At 40.7% G+C, this 19,958-nt stretch overlaps 1 protein-coding gene across 10 annotated transcripts in view; it reads right to left on the bottom strand.

Annotated features, from left to right (window-relative positions):
- akap9 (A kinase (PRKA) anchor protein 9) overlaps positions 1–19,958 on the bottom strand; it is a 138,148-nt gene that overhangs the window by 113,036 nt on the left and 5,154 nt on the right. For all 10 annotated transcript variants that reach the window (XM_021572164.2, XM_021572171.2, XM_021572172.2 and 7 more), the window contains exon 2: positions 55–333. In XM_021572164.2, the coding sequence (XP_021427839.2) occupies positions 55–333 (279 nt within the window). The remainder of the gene's footprint in view (positions 1–54; positions 334–19,958) is intronic.

Raw genomic sequence — 19,958 nt, 5'->3', positions numbered from 1 at the left:
CAATTAAAATGGGCAATCAATTGTTAAGGATGGTCCAGTGGTTTTTGGCCTTACCTCTATGGTGTACGTCTGGTCGTGTTTGACCGGCTCACCACAACGCAGGGTCCTAGCGAAGGTAAACTCTGTGGTGGGGGGGTCCGGTTCACCTCTTCCTCCTCCTACCACCCCCCTATTCCCTGACACCTCTTCCCCTACCGACTGATCCAACTCCTGCTCGACCTCCCCTCTCCCCGGTCCATCTCCACCTGGGTCGTCGTCTGTTTCTCGCCTCTTTTTCTTCTTCTGCTTCTTCTGTCTGTCTGCGTGAGCTTTCCTCTGCCGGTACTCAGCCAACTGGGGTCACACAGGGAGAACAGGGAAGAAGGACAGAAAAAAAGGCAAGGCAGGGTCAGTGAGGTTAAATACAGAGATTACAGTGTGTCTGCGCTGTTTAAGAGGCAGTCCAACAAACTTGGCTAAATTCTAGGTTTAAGGCCAGATGCTATGCTACACTGAACACTGACTATTTACCAAAACAAACTACGCTAAATGCTATACTAAATGCTACACTTCACATTCCTCGAAAAAGCAAGCACAATCAACTTCAAATGATCTTTGATGATTAGTTCAATTAGCCTTTTCTGTAAGATTAGGCCTACCCAAGAATCAACTACTACTCAAATTCAATAATTGTCAGGGGGTAAAAAAATTGCAAAGCAGAATAATACTTACAGTAGTGCTACATAACTTGGTAAACCTGGTGTGAAACATTGCGTGTGTCCCGGAGCTATCAACCTCCGATGTGAATGTGAATCCTTGCCGTACATAGGCCCCTAATAAACAACAGTTTGCTTCCTGTTGTGGCTCCCCCTGATCTTTTAAAAACCCATTAAAAAGGACAATTTAAAAAAATATATACTTCCTAGACGTCAAACATCTAATGACTGAAACGCATGGGTAATTGGGTGTATGGATGAGCCGCAGTTTTCACCCACCGTAAAGCTTTTGCCGTTTCAAATGATCCTCCCTTACCTAAATATTAGTGTGCAAAGTGATGTCTTTAGGAACAAAGGGAAGAAAAACTGTTTGGCTCGGCAAGGTTGAACACGTCTGCATCTATAAAAGTCTCGAAAGATGGCCAAATGCTAATTGAGTGAATGGCGGTTTTGGGATTATCTAAATGATCCCCAGTTTACAATTGGTTTATTCATCCTACTCCTCTGTAACTATTCCCCAGGTTGCTGTAAATGAGAATGTTTTCTCAGTCAACTTACCTGGTAAAATAAGGGTTAAATAAATTGTATTTAACTAATATATATATATATATATATATATATATATATATACACACATATATATATCACACTACCAGGCAAAAGTTTGGACAGACCTACTCATTCAAGTTTATTTTTGATCATGTCCTATATTGTAGAATAATAGTGAGGACTTTGAAAAAACACATCTGGAATCATGTAATAACCAAACAAGTATTAAACAAATCCAAATATATTTTATATTTGAAATTCTTCAAAGAGCCACCCTTTGCCTTGATGACAGCTTTGCACACTCTTGGCCTTCTCTCAACCAGCTTCATGAGATAGTCACCTGGTATGCATTTCAATTAACAGGTATGCCTTGCTAAAAGTGAATTTGTGGAAGTTATTCCCTTAATGCGTTTGAGCCAATCAGTTGTGTTGTGACAAGGCAGGGGTGATATACAGAAGATATCCCTATTTGGGAAAAAACCAAGTCCATATTATAGAAAGAACAGCTCAAATTAGCAAAGAGAAACGACAGGCCATCGTTACTTTAAGACATGAAGGTCAGTCCATCCCGAAAATTTCAAGAAATTTCTTCAAATGCAATCTCAAAAACCATCAAGCGCTATGATGAATCTGGCTCTCATGAGGACGGCCACAGGGAAGGAAGACCTAGAGTTCTCTGCTGCAGAGGAAAAGTTCATTAGAGTTACCTGCCTCAGAAATTGCAGCCCAAATAAATCCTTCAGAACTCAAGTAACAGACATCTCATCATCAACTGTTCAGAGGAGACTGCGTGAATCAGGCCTTTATGGTAAAATTGCTGTAAAGAAAACTACTAAAGGATACCAATAATAAGAACATACTTGCTTGGGCCAAGAAACACAAGCAATGGACATTAAGACTGGTGGATATCTGTCCTTTGGTCTGATGAGTCCCAATTTGAGCTATTTGGTTACAACAAATACAGCTGTGTCTTTGGACGCAGAGTAGGTGAACGGATGATCTCTGCATGTGTGTTTCCCACCTTGAAGCATGAAGGTGGTGTGATGGTGCTTTGCTTGTGACACTGTGATTTATCCCGTCTGGTTTGCGCTTAGTGGGACTATCATTTGTTTTTCAACAGGACAATGACCCAAAACACACCTCCAGGCTGTGTAAGGTCTATTTAACCAAGGAGAGTGCCGGATTGCTGCATCAGATGACCTGGCCTCCACAATCACCCGACCTCAACCCAATTTGAGATGGTGAGTTGGACCACAGAGTGAAACAAAATCAGCCAACAAGTGCTCAACATATGTGGGAACTCCTTCCAGACAGTTGGAAAAGCATTCCAGGTGATCAAGGCAAAGGATGGCTACTTTGAAGAATCTAAAATATATTCTGATTTGTTTAACACTTTTTGGGGACTACATGATTCCATGTGTTATATTATGTTTTGATGTCTTCACTATTATTTTACAATTTAGAAAATAGTAAAAATAAAGAAAAACCCTTGAATGAGTAGGTGTGTCCAAACTTTTCACTGGTACTAATGTGTATGTAAGTTATGCACAGTGGGGCAAAAAAAGTATTTAGTCAGTCACCAATTGTGCAAGTTCTCCCACTTAAAAAGATGAGAGGCCTGTAATTTTCATCATAGGTACACTTCAACTATGACAGAAAAAATTAGGAAAAAAAATGCAGAAAATCACATTGTAGGATTAATGAATTTATTTGCAAATTATGGTGGAAAATAAGTTTTTGCCCCACTGTATGTATGTTATGTAATGTATGTATACACTCTCTCTCTAGACTAAAATCCAATTAATACTTGATCCGGAAATGTGGTTGGAGGCTCCATAGAGACTTGCTTGGGCCAAGAATGTGTTGCAATTGCGGAACCTCTAGAGGCAAGCAGAGGCCAAATCTCCATGTACCTCACAAATTTTGGAACAATGCGGAGGGCTGCGGAGGGCTCTGTATAGCTCTGCATTAACATGATTGGTTGAAGGTAGGTGGAGGCAGTAGGTCCTGCAGAAAGCACAAACTCACTTCCTTGACAACAACTCTGCACCGCTCAGCAAGCGCAAGAAGTATGAATGCCCTGACTTCCGCTGAGGCCATATCACATTAAATGCTGCCATCGGAAAGACCATGCGCCCAGATGCACACAATCTCTCCAGAATGCGCTCTCCCGCCAATTTGTGCACATTCATTGTTTCATAACTTCATTGTGTTCATTGTTTGCATTTGATTGTTAGTGTATATCAACTCCCCATTACATATATCACCAGCAGTACATTTACAATGAATTCCTAACCTACAATGTTTGTTAATTTGGTTATGGTAATTTCTGTTAATTCATTCAATATTATTATTCCAGTCTTCCCCTTACCATTGTCAGAGTGGACACATTCTTTGCAGAGCGCACAACTTATGCTACACTTATGAGGAACAAGTTTAGGCTTATTTCATTCCATTTACGAGTTTTGTCAATTTAGCCAGTTTTCTTTTTTTTTTGTTTGGAGCACTCCTGTCAGGAGTTAGGACAAGCACTCATTGAAATAGGCCTAAAAGCTACCGTGGCTGCGCGCAAATGTAGGCATACAAATGTGCCCATTTGGTGTTTCTGATAGGCTTTAACGCACCACCACTAATGACCTGTGGAGCTTCTCAAAGGAATGTTTTCTTCACTTCAAACAGCAAGCACACAAAGTATCTCTCTACATCCATTGAGAATGACAATAGTTCCTCAACGTGTTTGAAAAATCTTTCCAGCTCTCTCCCTTTCGATAACAACTCAGCATGAAAGGGAAAAATGTCATGCTCTGATCCAGTGGAAATGTCATAAAATAGGACTACCTGATTACTTCTTATGAGTGCTGGACTGAAATAGGTTCTGGTACCCATTTTGGGTGCTGGTACTGTTTATATTTAGGTGCAGGTGCTCCACAAGTCTTTTGAGCTAATTGTCTATAAAAGGAACAGGAGCTCTAGCAGTAGAACATTTAAGGGGCCGATGGTTAGCTCTGGTAAACTCCTGCCAACTCAAGCACTGCTTCTTATCCCCTGCGCAAATAGCCTACAGCTGTGTCTGTTCCGAGCTCACTGGCACAGGAAACTCTGAGGGCCCAGAATATTTTACACAATGTTGCAAGTTTGCTAGTGCACGCTTCAGCCGGACCCAAGTTAATAGTTGATAGCAGACAGGCCATGTGTAGCCAACGTGATTTATAGGATATTTATTTTTAAAATCACGCTATTTTCTACCTGCAGGCTGCAATGTTTTTATTTGTTGGCTTTATGTAGGCTATTTTTACATAGTTGGTAATGGCAATAGAAGTTCCTTTTTAGGTTTGTATCATTTTCATTTGGTTACAATTTTGATGAACCACATGACAATTATTTTGAGATATGAAGACGTTATTATAAATTAAATGAAAATGTGCATATGAAAACCATAACTGGCACGCAGATCGGTAGAAATGGTAAGATAAATTGGCATTCCACATGAGAAAGGTTGCCGACTCCTTGTGTAGCCCATTAGCGGCAACGTCAGGAGAGCAAAGGCAGAATCTGTGAAAGCCAGCAGGAGCGGGAGGAGAAAAGTTGGGTCAGGTTAAGTTACTTTTCATTCTGGATATCTAGATCTCTGGCGCCTGTCTTATTTCATCAAACCATAAGCTTAAAGCATCAGACAAGCTCAATGCATATAGTTGATTTTATTAAAACACATAAGGTCCATATGTTAAAAAAATTTTAAAAAAAAAATATATATATATATTTTTTTTTTTAAAACACTTTTAAACATTTCGACCAATAGACAGGTCGAAAGAACAGATGATTTACGGTCGACCAAGATATATACACTGCTCAAAAAAAATAAAGGGAACACTAAAATAACACATCCTAGATCTGAATTAATGAAATATTATTAAATACTTTTTTCTTTACATAGTTGAATGTGCTGACAACAAAATCACACAAAAATTATCAAAGGAAATCAAATTTATCAACCCATGGAGGTCTGGTTTTGGAGTCACACTCAAAATTAAAGTAGAAAACCACACTACAGGCTGATCCAACTTTGATGTAATGTCCTTAAAACAAGTCAAAATGAGGCTCAGTAGTGTGTGTGGCCTCCACGTGCCTGTATGACCTCCCTACAATGCCTGGGCATGCTCCTGATGAGGTGGCGGATGGTCTCCTGAGGGATCTCCTCCCAGACCTGGACTAAAGCATCCGCCAATTCCTGGACAGTCTGTTCTGCAACGTGGTGTTGGTAGATGGATGGAGCGAGACATGACGTCCCAGATGTGCTCAATTGGATTCAGATCTGGGGAATGGGCGGGCCAGTCCATAGCATCAATGCCTTCCTCTTGCAGGAACTGCTGACACACTCCAGCCACATGAGGTCTATCATTGTCTTGCATTAGGAGGAACCCAGGGCCAACCGCACCAGCATGTGGTCTCACAAGGGGTCTGAGGATCTCATCTCGGTACCTAATGGCAGTCAGGCTACCTCTGGTGAGCCCAAAGAAATGCCACCCCACACCATGACTGACCCACCGCCAAACCGGTCATGCTGGAGGATGTTGCAGGCAGCAGAACGTTCTCCACGGCGTCTCCAGACTCTGTCACATGTGCTCAGTGTGAACCTGCTTTCATCTGTGAAGAGCACAGGGCGCCAGTGGCGAATTTGGTGTTCTACTGCAAATGCTAAACGTCCTGCACGGTGTTGGGCTGTAAGCACAACCCCCACCTGTGGACGTCGGGACCTCATACCACCCTCATGGAGTCTGTTTCTGACCGTTTGAGTGACTGCTGGAGGTAATTTTGTAGGGCTCTGGCAGTGCTCCTCCTTTCACAAAGGCGGAGGTAGCGGTCCTGCTGCTGGGTTGTTGCCCTCCTACGGCCTCCTCCACGTCTCCTGATGTACTGGCCTGTCTCCTGGTAGCGCCTCCATGCTCTGGACACTACGCTGACAGACACAGCAAACCTTCTTGCCACAGCTCGCATTGATGTGCCATCCTGGATGAGCTGCACTACCTGAGCCACTTGTGTGGGTTGTAGACTCCGTCTCATGCTACCACTAGAGTGAAAGCACCGTCAGCATTCAAGTGACCAAAACATCAGCCAGGAAGCATAGGAACTGAGAAGTGGTCTGTGGTCACCACCTGCAGAACCACTCCTTTATTGGGGGTGTCTTGCTAATTGCCTATAATTTCCACCTGTCTATTCCATTTGCACAACAGCATGTGAAATGTATTGTCAATCAGTGTTGCTTCCTAATTGGACAGTTTGATTTCACAGAAGTGTGATTGACTTGGAGTTACATTGTGTTGTTTAAGAGTTCCCTTTATTTTTTTGAGCAGTGTGTGTGTATATATATATATATATATATATTTTTTTTTTCCCAGGGACAGTCCGACATAGAATAAACAAATCAGCTCTCAGAGCATGCGCGACTGTGTGCACACACACACACAAACTTCCCTCAGTGTGCAGTCCGCACCCACAAACACACAAATGTAATTTCCCTCTGTGCACCAACAGCAGGGGGTCTGTACAGTTAATAGCCATAAGTGAATGCTGGCACTAATTACATGACTTGGACAGTAAAAGCCCTGATATCCATTATGGATGAAGGACTGGTGACAGCCACTGAGTGGGGTGAAGTGAGTGAGCGAGTTCAGTCAGTGAACTGAATGGCAGGCTATGGGAGCTGGGTGAAAGCAGGGGAGCTCACACAGCAGGCTATTATGGGCAGCAGATGTCACACGGCATGGCGAGCAACAGGTAGCCCCTGTTGCCAAGGATACTACACCCCACTTACCTGGTGGGGGCTGACTGCACCGTCAGACAACGTAGCTTAAAAGAGGGCACATTTCCAGACTGAGGTTATCCTAAAGCACTAGACCTCAATGCAGCTCTACCTAGTGCATGCAGCTATATACAGTGGGGAGAACAAGTATTTGATAACCTGCAAAATTGGCAGTGTTTCCCACTTACAAAGCATGTAGAGGTCTGTAATTTTTATCATAGGTACACTTAAACTGTGAGAGGCGGAATCTAAAACAAAAATCCAGAAAATCACATTGTATGATTTTTAAGTAATTAATTTGCATTTTATTGCATGACATAAGTATTTGATCACCTTGTTTGCTACGTTTTTGGAAAACATGCTCTTTACATTGATCGTTTTGAAACTTTCTCTGCTATGCTTAACTTTGATAAAGATTTATATGGTCTATAATTGGTTTCTCTTTTTATTGTCAGTATCCTTTTTCAGCGTTATGATATCCATAACGGTCGACGATGTGATGGATATATCATCTTCAGAAACGTGCATTAACTACATTGTGTGTGCTTTTTTGTGCATTCTTTAGACTTTTACTGAAGCCATTGTTGACATATTGAAAATTATGTGAAACCTTAGAAATATATGCAGAAATGCATTCCTCACACATGGCAGTAGGGTGTTTTTATCCACAATCTGTGACTACATGTAGGTAGAGTTATTAAAGTGACTATGGCCACATAACATCAGATAGTAGCAGCGGTGTAAAAGAGGGGGAGGGGTGGAGGGGTGAAATGCAAATAGTCTGGGTAGCCATTTGATTAGATGTTCAGGAGTCTTATGGCTTGGGGTTAGAAGCTGTTTAGAAGCCTCTTGGACCTAGAGCCCCAAGTCTAAGACCAAAAGGCTCCTTGACAGCTTCTACCTCCAAGCCATAAGACTGCTGAACAATTAATCAACTGGCCACCGGACTATTTACATTGACACCCCCCTCCATTTGGTTTGTACACTGCTGCTACTCGTTTATTATGCATAGTCACGTCACCCCTACCTACATGTCCAAATTACCTCAACTAACCTGTACCCCTGCACACTGACTCGGTACCGGTACACCCTGTATATAGCCTTGTTATTGTGTTACATTTGATTATTTTTTATTATTATTTTTATTGAATTATCTCAAATATAAAATGTATTTTGATTAACACTTTTTTGGTTAGTACTTGATCCCATATGTGTTATTTCATAGTTTATGTCTTCACTATTATTCTACATTAAAGAAAAAAGTAAGAATAAAGAAAAAAGTAGTAGGTGTCCAAACTTTTGACTGGTACTATATATAAAGACAAAAATGTACTTGTGTAGTTTATGCCCTTAGCCTTTGCATATACCATTATGTACAGAGCCTTCAGAAAGTATTCATACCCCTTAACTTATTCCACATTCTGTTATGTTACAGCCTGATTTCAAAATTGATTTTTTATTTTTTTTTAATCCCCCCTCGCCCATTTACAGACAATACCCCATTAAGATAAAGTGAGAACATGTTTTCAGAAATGTTATCAAACGTATTGAAAAATAAATAAAAAAATATATAATTTAGATAAGTATTCACACCTGAGTGAATACTTCGTAGAAGCACCTTTGGCAGTGATTAAAGCTGTGAGTATTTTTTTCAGTTGTGAGACGAAGAGCTTTGCCCACCTGGAATGTACAATATTTGCACATTCTTTGCTAGATAAACATTCAGGTTTTGCCATCGATTTGCAAGTAAATTTAAGTCAAAACTGTGCCTTGTGTTTTAGGTTACTGTCCTGCTGAAATGTGAACTCATCTCCCAGTGTCTGGAAAAACTCCTCATTCCTTAACGATTTCAATCATATCCATTAAAATGTTGAAGCGACGACGATGCTTGAAAATATGGAGAGTTGTACCCTTGTAATGTCTTGTATCGTATTGTATTTGCCCCAAACCTAACACTTTGTATTCAGGACAACAGTTCATTGCTTTTCCACATTTTTTGCAGTATTACTTTAGTGCCTTGTTGCAAACAGGATTTAAGTTTAAAACATTGTTTTTAAATTCTGTACATGCTTTCTTTTTAATTTTTTTCCCCCTTTTTCTCCCCAATTTCAATCCAATTACGATCTTGTCTCATTGCTGCAACTCCAACAGGCTTGGGAGAGGCAAAGGTCGAGTCATGCGTCCTCCGAAACATGACACGCTAAGCCGTGCTTCTCAACACCCGCTCGCTTAACCTGGAAGCCAGCCACACCAATGTGTCGGAGGATTAACAGTTCAATTGACAACCAAAGTCAGCTTGCAGGCACCCAGCCCGCCACAAGGAGTCACTAGAACGCAATGAACCAAGTAAAGCCCCCCCGGCCAAACCTTCACCTAACCGGGCTAACTGTGCGCCACCCTATGGTACCTCCGGTCACGGCCGGTTGTGACACAGCCTGGAATCGAACCCCAGGCTGTAGTGACGCCACAACACTGCGATGCAGTGCCTTAGACCGCTGCACACTCGGGAGGCCTGGCTTCCTTCAGTTCACTCAGTCAATTAGGTTAGTATTGTGGTGTAACTACAACGTTGTTCATCCATCATCAGTTTTCTCCTATTATAGCCATTAAACTAACTGTTTTAAAGTCACCATTGACCTCATGGTGAAATCCTTGAGAAATGTCTTTCCTCTCTGGCAACTGAGTTAGGAAGGATGCCTGTACCTTTGTAGCAACTAGGTGTATTGATACACCATCCAAAGTGTAACTAATATTTTTGATTGTTTTTTTACCCATCTACCAATAGGTGCCCTTCTTGGCAAGGCATTGGATAACATCCCTGTTCTTTGTGGTTGAACCTGTTTGAAATTCACTGCTCGACTGAGGACCTTACAGATACTTATTAATACTTATTTCCAACCATAATTTGCAAATAAATTCATAAAAAATCCTACAATGTGATTTTCTGCCCTCATTTTGTCTGTCATAGTTGAAGTGTACCTATGATGAAAATTACAGGCCTCTCATCTTTTTAAGTGGGAGAACTTGCACAATTGGTGGCTGACTAAATACTTTTTTGCCCCACTGTATATCCTATCTGTTAGTAAGAATACAATAGTTAAATTAAGAGCTTAGTTGGTTTAGGCACAGAAAAAGGAACCAACCTTCCGGCAAGCCATGATTGGCTGAGATAATGATTGGGCTGTACACCGAGAGATGAGTTTGCATTGGTCTGCCATGTAGCACGCTTCACTCTATAATATGAGCTGGTCAGTATGAATAGGTTATCCTTTCTAAAGCAGCTTTTTTAAAAGATATCACATAGCAGAATTGCAAAAATGTTGCTCTCCACTTTCTGGAGGACCGAGTTTTGAAATCAGTGGAATTAGAGTATGATAGCTAAGGAGATGGATAAAATTCTGGCATGTGATTGCAAATACGCAGACGGAATCGAAAAGGCACAGAAGGCTGTTGTAAAACACCTGTCTACGGATTACATCTTCAAACTAAGAAGAACCATGGCATCCGCGATAGAGAGCGAGAAGCGCTCATCCATGTATACGGTAAGAGTCGAGCTAGACACATTTTCAGATATTACACGTTTCTCATTTTGTCAGAAAGTTGCTTTCATTGCAAGTGAAAGAGTACTGTTAGCTAGCTAGCTAACGTTACATGTATGATCTGCGTAGTAAAATTACTCATATCTCAGAGCCATTTGCATTGCTAGTTATAGCCTAATCTTAGCTAGCTAACATTGAACCTGGTTGGTTAGCTACCTGCAGATTCATGCAGGGTATTAACATATTGAGTTGGGATTATGGTTCATTGTTTAGCTAGCTCACTACACGTCCAAACAAAAGACTCCGCTATGAAAGTACAGTTGAAGTCGGAAGTTTACATACACCTTAGGCAAATACATTTAAACTCAGTTTCACAATTCCTGACATTTAATCCCAGTAAGAATTCCCTGTTTTATTTTAAGAATGTGAAATGTCAGAATAATAGTAGAGAGGTTATTTTATTTATTTTATCACATTCCCAGTGGGTCAGAAGTTTTACATACATACAATTAGTATTTGGAGCATTGCCTTTAAAATGGTTTAACTTGGGTCAAACGTTTTAGGTAGCCTTCCACAAGCTTCCCACAATGTGTTGGGTGAATTTTGACCCATTCCTCCTGACAGAGCTGGTGTAACTGAAACAGGTTTGTAGGTCTCCTTGCTCGCACAAGCTTTTTCAGTTCTACACACACATTTTCTATAGGATTGAGGTCAGGGCTTTGTGATGGCCACTCCAATAACTTGACTTTGTTGTCCCTAAGCCATTTTGCCACAACTTTGGAAGTATGCTTGAGGTCATTGTCCATTTGGAAGACCCATTTGCGACCAAGCTTTAACTTCCTGACTGATGTCTTGAGATGTTCCTTCAATATATCTACATTATTTCCCTCCATCATGATGCCATCTATTTTGTGAAGTGCACCAGTCCCTCCTGCATCAAAGCACCCCCACAACATGATGCTGCCACCCCCGTTCTTCACGGTTGGGATGGTGTTCGTCAGCTTGCAAGCCTCCCTCTTTTTCCTCCAAACATAATGATAGACATTATGGCCAAAGAGTACTATTTTTTTCCATCAGACCAGAGGACATTTCTCCAAAAAGTACGATCTTTGTCCCCATGTGCAGTTGCAAACCATAGTCTGGCTTTTTTATGGCGGTTTTGGAGCAGTGGCTTCTTCCTTGCAGAGCGGCCTTTCAGCTTATGTCGATATAGGACTCGTTTTACTGTGGATATAGATACTTTTGTACCTGTTTCCTCAAGTATCCTCACAAGGTTCTTTGCTGTTGGTCTTGGATTGATTTGCACTGTTCTCACCCAAGTACGTTCATCTCTAGGAGACAGAATGAGTCTCTTTCCTGAACGGTATGACGGCTGCGTGGTCCCATGGTGTTTATACTTGCGTGCCAGTGTTTGTACAGATGAATGTGGTACCTTCAGGCATTTGGAAATTGCTCCCTAGGATGAACCAGACTTGTGGAGGTCTACAATTGTTTTTCTAAGGTCTTGGCTGATTTCTTTTGATAGGCTAATTGACATAATTTGAGTCAATCAGAAGCATCTAAAGCCATGACATCATTTTCTGTAATTTTCCAAGCTGTTTAAAGACACAGTCAATTTAGTGTATGTAAACTTCTGACCCACTGGAATTGTGATGCAGTGAATTATAAGTGAAATAATCTGTCTGTAAACAATTGTTTGAAAAATTACTTGTGTCATGCACAAAGTAGATGTCCTAACAGACTTGCCAAAACTATAGTTTGTTAACAAGAAATGTGTGGAGTGTTAGCAACTCCAACCTAAGTGTATGTAAACTTCCGACTTCAACTATTTTAATAGAATGTTTATGTTGTCACTACGACAACTGTCGATTGACGTAGCTGGTAAATTTGCTCTGGCTATCTACTATGATTTCAGCACACTCTCGTATGTGTGTGCCAGAGTGAAGAATAACTGACGAATTTAGGAACACTCAACACCCGTTGAATATGTGTCAGTAAACGTTTGCAAAACAGCATAAATAAATTGTTGCCAGCAGCAGTTGCAGTCACCAACACACTAGATAACATACAAACAGCCTAACCTGCCCTGCTAGGGCGAGTAAAATGGTCAGAGTGAGCTGTCCTCTCATTTGTGCCTGGAAGTAGCTAGCAAGCTAGCCAACGTTAGCTTGGGTGCTTGACTGCTGTTAAGTCAGAACAATTAGTTCAAGCATTCTTTTCGCTCTGAATTTGTAAGAAAGCTAACGTTTAAGTTCCTTGCTCAGAACATGAGAACATATGAAAGCTGGTGGTTCCTTTTAACATGAGTCTTCAATATTCCCAAGTAAGAAGTTTTAGGTTGTAGTTATTATAGGACTATTTATCTCTATACCATTTGTATTTCATTAAGCTTTGACTATTGGATGTTCTTATAGGCACTTTAGTATTGCCAGTGTAACAGTAAAGCTTCCGTCCATCTCCTCTCTCCTACCTGGGCTCGAACCAGGAACACAACGACAACAGCCACCATCGAAGCAGCATTACCCATGCAGAGCAAGGGGAACAACTACTCCAAGTCTCAGAGCGAGTGACGTTTGAAACGCTATTAGCGCGCACCCCGCTAACTAGCTAGCCATTTCACATCGGTTACACCAGCCTAATCTCGGGAGTTGATATGCTTGAAGTCATAAACAGCTGCTGGCAAACGCAGGAAAGTGCTGTTTGAATGAATGCTTACGAGCCTGCTGGTGCCTACCACCGCTCAGTCAGATTGCTCTATCAAATCATAGACTTAGTTATATCATGATAACACACAGAAATGCGAGCCTTAGGTCATTAATATGGTCGAATCTGGAAACTATCATCTCGAAAACAAGACGTTTATTCTTTCAGTGAAATACGGAACCGTTCCGTATTTTATCTAACGGGTGGCATCCATAAATCTAAACATTCCTGTTACATTGCACAAACTTCAATGTTATGTCATAATTCCGTAAAATTCTGGCAAATTTGAGGCCCATATACATACATATACACTGACTCTGCATGCAATGAACGTAAGAGAAGTGACACAATTTCACCTGGTTTATATTGCCTGCTAACCTGGATTTCTTTTAGCTAAATATGCAGGTTTAAAAATATATACTTCTGTGTATTGATTTTAATTAAGGCCTTGGTGTTTATGGTTAGGTACACGTTGGAGCAACGACAGTCCTTTTTCGCGAATGTGCACTGCATCGATTATATGCAACGCAGGACACGCTAGATAAACTAGTAATATCAACCATGTGTAGTTAACTAGTGATTATGATTGATTGTTTTTTATAAAGATAAGTTTAATGCAAGCTAGCAACTTACCTTGGCTTACTGCATTCGCGTAACAGGCAGTCTCATCGTGGAGTGCAATGTAATCAGGTGGTTAGAGCGTTGGACTAGTTAACTGTAAGGTTGCAAGATTGAATCCCCCGAGCTGACAAAGTAAAAATCTGTCGTTCTGCCGCTGAACGAGACATTTAACCCACCGTTCCTAGGCCATCACTGAAAATAAGAATGTGTTCTTAACTGACTTGCCTAGTTAAATAATGATTAAATAAAAGGTGTAAAAAAATACAATTAAAATATATGAAAATAAAAATGTTATCGGCCAAATTGGTGTCCAGAAACACAGATTTTCGATTGTTGTGAAAACTTGAAATTGGCCCTAATTAAATCGGCCATTCCAATTAATCGGCCGACCTCTAATTTGCACAGCAGAAACAAATTCAATTCATTTTCTCCCTAAAGTAAATTGGAATCATTGGCTAATCTTTCACAGAGTTCAATTGCAGATGATTCTGTGTTGCCCTATATGGCAAAGGACCATTGAGTTGGACAAGCACATGGGACTGAGGCCTGCGTAGGTGTATAATGCCATCTGCAGTCTCAAAGATGGAGAAACTCTGATATTGTTTTGCAAAAATTCTTTATGTAGGACAGACAGGTAATTAAGTCTTCAGTGCTTATTCCTATGCTACTCTAAGCACTTCAAAGCAAAACATTGGCTTGTTGGATAATAATTCTAGAGATTTCTGCATCAAGCATTCCATCATTGAGTTGTTTCACAAAAGGTCTAGGTTAGCTAATTCAGCCGCTGGCACCGTTACAAGAGAGCGATTATCTGTTACTCAGTGTCACTGCTTATCCCCCACTGATACCAACAATAGATAAACACAATTAACATCGAACACCGTACCATACTAGGATCAGTGTTTTTTGAGGCTTTCTATTTGATCAATTATGACACATTGAGTAATGTTTGCTGTATGTGAGTGATGATTGTTCACTTAGACAGATCACACTATAGATAGCTTGTTTTCTGTGCCCACTAGGCTACTGTGAATTTTTTGTTGTTGTAACAAGCACTGATTGAAAGACAATGAATAACGATCAACAGCAGATTCAATTAGGCGGTAGTGTAGTTATAGGCCTAAATACATGGGACCCTTATCACATTTGTAACACCCGTCTTCAATGCCAAGATGAATACTAGAATGACTTAGGATATAGCATTAGATGCTCAAAGGCAAAAGGCAGAACAATACACTAACCACAGCTGGGTGTACAAACAGAAAATGTATTGGTAGCCTAAAAGTTTTGTACCTCCAAATGGTCATGAATGTGTTCAGTTGGCTGTGGATGAACTAAGGGCACTTGGCTCTGGAGACTAGACCATTACACAAGATTGCTAATGACTCCATTTCGGTCTAAAGCTGAGTCAAGACTGATTAATTACCCAAAGGCTCCGAACGTACGCTCAATATGGACTAAACAGAGTGTGACCACCATACGGGGTATTAAAACTTGATTCAAACTTGTAATTGCTTGCGAGTCGGAAGTAGCAGACAGTTTTACTATAGGAATTGCAGGATTGATTCAAAGTGCCACCTCCAAGAGCAGAAAAAAAATGTCATACACCCACAAAGTAAAGATAGGTCTATTACTTTAAGGATCTTGCAGAAAGGAGCTTAAGTGGTGGGTGTTTAGAGGCCCCTATCTTGGTGGAGTAGAGACATTTTTGCATTTTTCATCAAATGTCCTGCAATTCAAAAAATGTCTCCATGGAGCTAAGAGAAAATGTTGCAGTTTGAAAGCAAATTTCATGCAATGCTATGCATTTTGCCATGGCTAATGCTGTGTTCATTTGCTCAAACAAAATCAATACATTGTATTTTTTTGTGTGGGGGGGCGAGGGGGTTCTCCCTGTCTAGCTTTTATTTTGGTGATTGTAAATTCTCAAAGATAATATTATTAAAAGTGCAATTTGCTGAAATCGCGCTGTCTATTGATGGATGCTGAAATTCTAATATTTGGAACTAATTTCAGTTTGTCACAAAAAAAACAATGTATAGTGTAGAGAGTTACAGTAACATCTAAACAGTTGTAAAATATATTTTCAATTACTAAACATATTGTATTTTCAGCTGATTGAAACAGGTGTACAAAACTCAAAAGTAAGATGCAAAAACAAAACTTAAGAACGGGAGACATAGAATTAGTGCACATAAAACAGATCTACCACTTACACTTGCATTTAATGAGTGACAGATCTATAACTCTCATTTCTATGTGAATTTGATCAAGTCATCCAAAAAGTGACATATTGCAGCTTTAAAAAATATATATTAGGTATTTTCTATGTACTTTATATATGGTTGTAGTAGTCATTTAAAAGCATTTTTCCAACACGGAAAATATATACACTACCATTCAAAAGTTTGGGTCAACTTTAAAATGTCATTTTTGAAAGAAAAGCTAATTTTGTCCTATAAAATTACATCAATTTGATCAGAAATACAGTGTAGCCATTGTTAATGTTGTAAATGACTATTGGAGCTACATAGGCCCATTATTAGCAACCATCACTCATGTGTTCCAATGGCACGTTGTGTTATCTAATCCAAGTTGATCATTTAAAAAATCTTCAGTTTCTTGGCAGTTTCTCGCATTGAATTGCCTTCATTTCTCAGAACAAGAATAGACTGACCAGTTTCAGAATAAACTCTTTGTTTCTGGCCAATTTGAGCCTGCAATCGAACCCACAAATGCTGATGCTCCAGATACTCCACTAGTACAAAGGAGGACAGTTGTATTGTTTCTTTAATCAGCACCACAGTTTTCAGCTGTGCTAACATAATTGCAAAAGGGTTTTCTAATGATCAATTAGCCTTTTAAAATGATAAACTTGGATTAGCTAACACAAGGTGCCATTGGAACACAGGAGTGATGGTTGCTGATAATGGGCCTCTGAACGCCTATGTAAACTTAGCAACAAAAAAAACCCCTCTTTTTCAGGACCCTTGTCTTTCAAAGATAATTCTTAAAAATCCAAATAACTTCATAGATCTTCATTGTAAAGGGTTTAAACACCGTTTCCCATGCTTGTTCAATAAACCATAAACAATTAATGAACATACACCTGTGGAACTGTCTTTCAGACACCAACAGCTTACAGACGGAAGATAATTAAGGTCACAATTATGAAAATGTAGGACACTAAAGAGGCCTTTCTACTGACTCTGAAAAACACCAAAAGAAAGATACCCAGGGTCCCTGCTCATCTGCGTGAACGTGCTGCAAGGAGACATGAGGACTGCAGATGTGGCCAGGGCAATAAATTGCAATGTCCATACTGTGAGACACCTAAGACAGCGCTACACAGAGACAAGACGGACAGCTGATCATCCTCGCAGTGGCAGACCACGTGTAACAACACCTGCACAGGATTGGTACATCCAAACATCACACCTGCGGGACAGGTACAGGACGGCGACAACAACTGCCTGAGTTATACCAGGAACACACAATCCCTCCATCAGTACTCAGACTGTCTGCAATAGGCTGAGAGGCTGGACTGAGGGCTTGTAGGCCTGTTGTAAGGCAGTTTCTCACCAGACATCACCAGCAACAACGTCACCTATGGTCACAAACCCACCGTCGCTGGACCAGACAGGACTGGCAAAAAGTGCTCTTCACTGACGAGTCGAGGTTGTGGTCGGATTCGCGTTTATCATCAAAGGAATGAGCAATACACCGAGGCCTGTACTCTAGAGCGGGATCAATTTGGAGGTGGAGGGTCTGTCATTGTCTGGGGCGGCGTGTCACAGCATCATCGGACTGAGCTTGCTGTTATTGCAGGCAATCTCAACGCTGTGCATTACAGGGAAGACATCCTCCTCCCTCATGTGGTACCCTTCCTGCAGGATCATCCTGACATGACCCTCCAGCATGACAATGCCACCAGCCATACTGCTCGTTCTGTGTATGATTTCCTGCAAGACAGGAATGTCAGTGTTCTGCCATGGTCAGCGAAGAGCCCGGATCTCAATCCCATTGAGCACGTCTGGGACCTGTTGGATCGGAGGGTGAGGGCTACTCCGGGAACTTGCAGGTGCCTTGGTGGAAGACTGGGGTAACATTTCACAGCAAGAACTGGCAAATCTGGTGCAGTCCATGTGGAGTTGCTGCACTGCAGTACTTAATGTGGAACTTGTTCAATGTATGTCTCGGTTGTTGAATCTTATGTTCATACAAATATTTACACAAGTTAAGTCTGCTTTAAATAAAACGTAGTTGACAGTGAGAGGCCGTTTTTTTGGGCTGAGTTTAGAAACTCCATTAAAAACCAGCCGTTTCCAGCTCCAATAGTCATTTACGACATTAACAATGTCTACACTGTATTTCTGATCAATTTGATGTTATTTTAAAATTGACTATTTTTTTTTGCTTCTCTTTGAAAAACAAGAACATTTTTAAGTAACCCCAAACTTTTTTTTCACAGTTTGGAATTAGGCCATGCAACAAAAAAAAACGCTTAGGCGGCCCACCCAAGGATTTCAATGGCAGAAAAATCCCTGATTAATAAAATCAACTAGCCCTAAACTCCATTTCCGTGATCAGTGAAGTGGGCTGTGTCAGAGTTCTAAAGCACTATTAGTGTCGTTCCAGTGACGAGGAAAGCCACTTGCTGTTGCTGGCACAATGCCCGACAGCCATCTTGACTGGTGCTGCGACAATCAAAAGTCGGCATATCAACACAGTCATGACACATAGTGATTCCGACACCATCAAAAAAAGCATAGGCTACAGGCAGCAAAAATCTAACAGGGGCGAAAAATAAAAAATGTCAATGATCTGAAAAGGCCAGTATTTCAATTGAAATAAAAGAAATGAGACATCTCATGTTTCCAACAGATCTCCATTGCAGACTGTGGAGAGGCTCCTCTGTATTATTTTTAAGTGAGAGCCTTTTGGGCCTCTGTGCTCCAGAGAACATATGAAATGGTGGGTTTTATGATTCTTCTCAGCCACAAACTTACTACATGATGGCTCCAGTCCTTTAAATATTTAGCATAATATTAGGACGCGCAAAAAAATGGTGAAAGGAGAAGCTATTGAGGCGCAATTACAACACCATGGAGCAGAGGGGTTGACTTGACTGTAGGATGTTCATGCTGTTTCATTTGTGAAAAGTACACACTTTAAATCAAATGCATACCGACCTGGCTGTTATTGTTGAAGGTGCAGAAAGATGGAATGCATTTCACTACAACGCTAGGCTATATGCTCAGTAAAACACATGAGGTTTGATAAAGCCACCTGGGTGAATGGGAAATAGGAAAAGTAAGGCACTGGCAATGTTTTCCCTAAAAACAAAATGTTGAAGGCGGGGTGCAGAGGAACCTGTAACAGCCCCCATGGAAGCCAACTTCAAAACATTTCTATTGAAGTCAATGGAGGTCAAATTCCTTCAGGTGAGACAACATAACTGTGAGGGATAGCATTGGTAAGGAAATCACTGTATTATTATTTTCATACACAGACCAAAAATCACACTAATTTACCATGCCTGCTTTTTTATACCAGCTTTTTCATATATCTGAAAAGGTTAGGGGGTTATGGCAAATTCAAAGCCATCTTATGACCTATATGCCTTTCATATCAAGATGTTTTTCTGCCAACTTTACCATAATGTTAACATTTTCCACCTTTTCTTTATGTCTGAAAGGTTAGGCAAATTGTTGCTTACTGAATCTCCCAAAGTCACCCAATCCTTGTAATAAATTTGAAGCAATAGCCTAAGTGGTCAACTTGATCATTTCAGCACTGTTTTAATTGGGACAGTGCCATCGCACTGCTTTGAGACAAGGGTGGGGATTCGCCTTGATAAATCAATAAGGTCAGATTTGAGTTTTCACTGAATCTCCGTTTAGATATTGGTTAGGCTACAATTAGATTGGGGAAACGTTAGCTAAGTTCAGGGGAGTGCTGCTCATGATCATCTTGTCTAGTTGGCTCATGTATTACAAAATTGTGCCAGCATGTTATGTAGCTTAACAAGTGGATTATTTTACTCTTCAC

The sequence above is a fragment of the Oncorhynchus mykiss genome, chromosome 18 (genome assembly GCF_013265735.2).
Source record: "Oncorhynchus mykiss isolate Arlee chromosome 18, USDA_OmykA_1.1, whole genome shotgun sequence".
NCBI classification, from domain to species: domain Eukaryota; kingdom Metazoa; phylum Chordata; class Actinopteri; order Salmoniformes; family Salmonidae; genus Oncorhynchus; species Oncorhynchus mykiss.
Note: the sequence above shows the minus strand (reverse complement) of the source record. Positions and strands in the feature narration are given on the sequence as shown.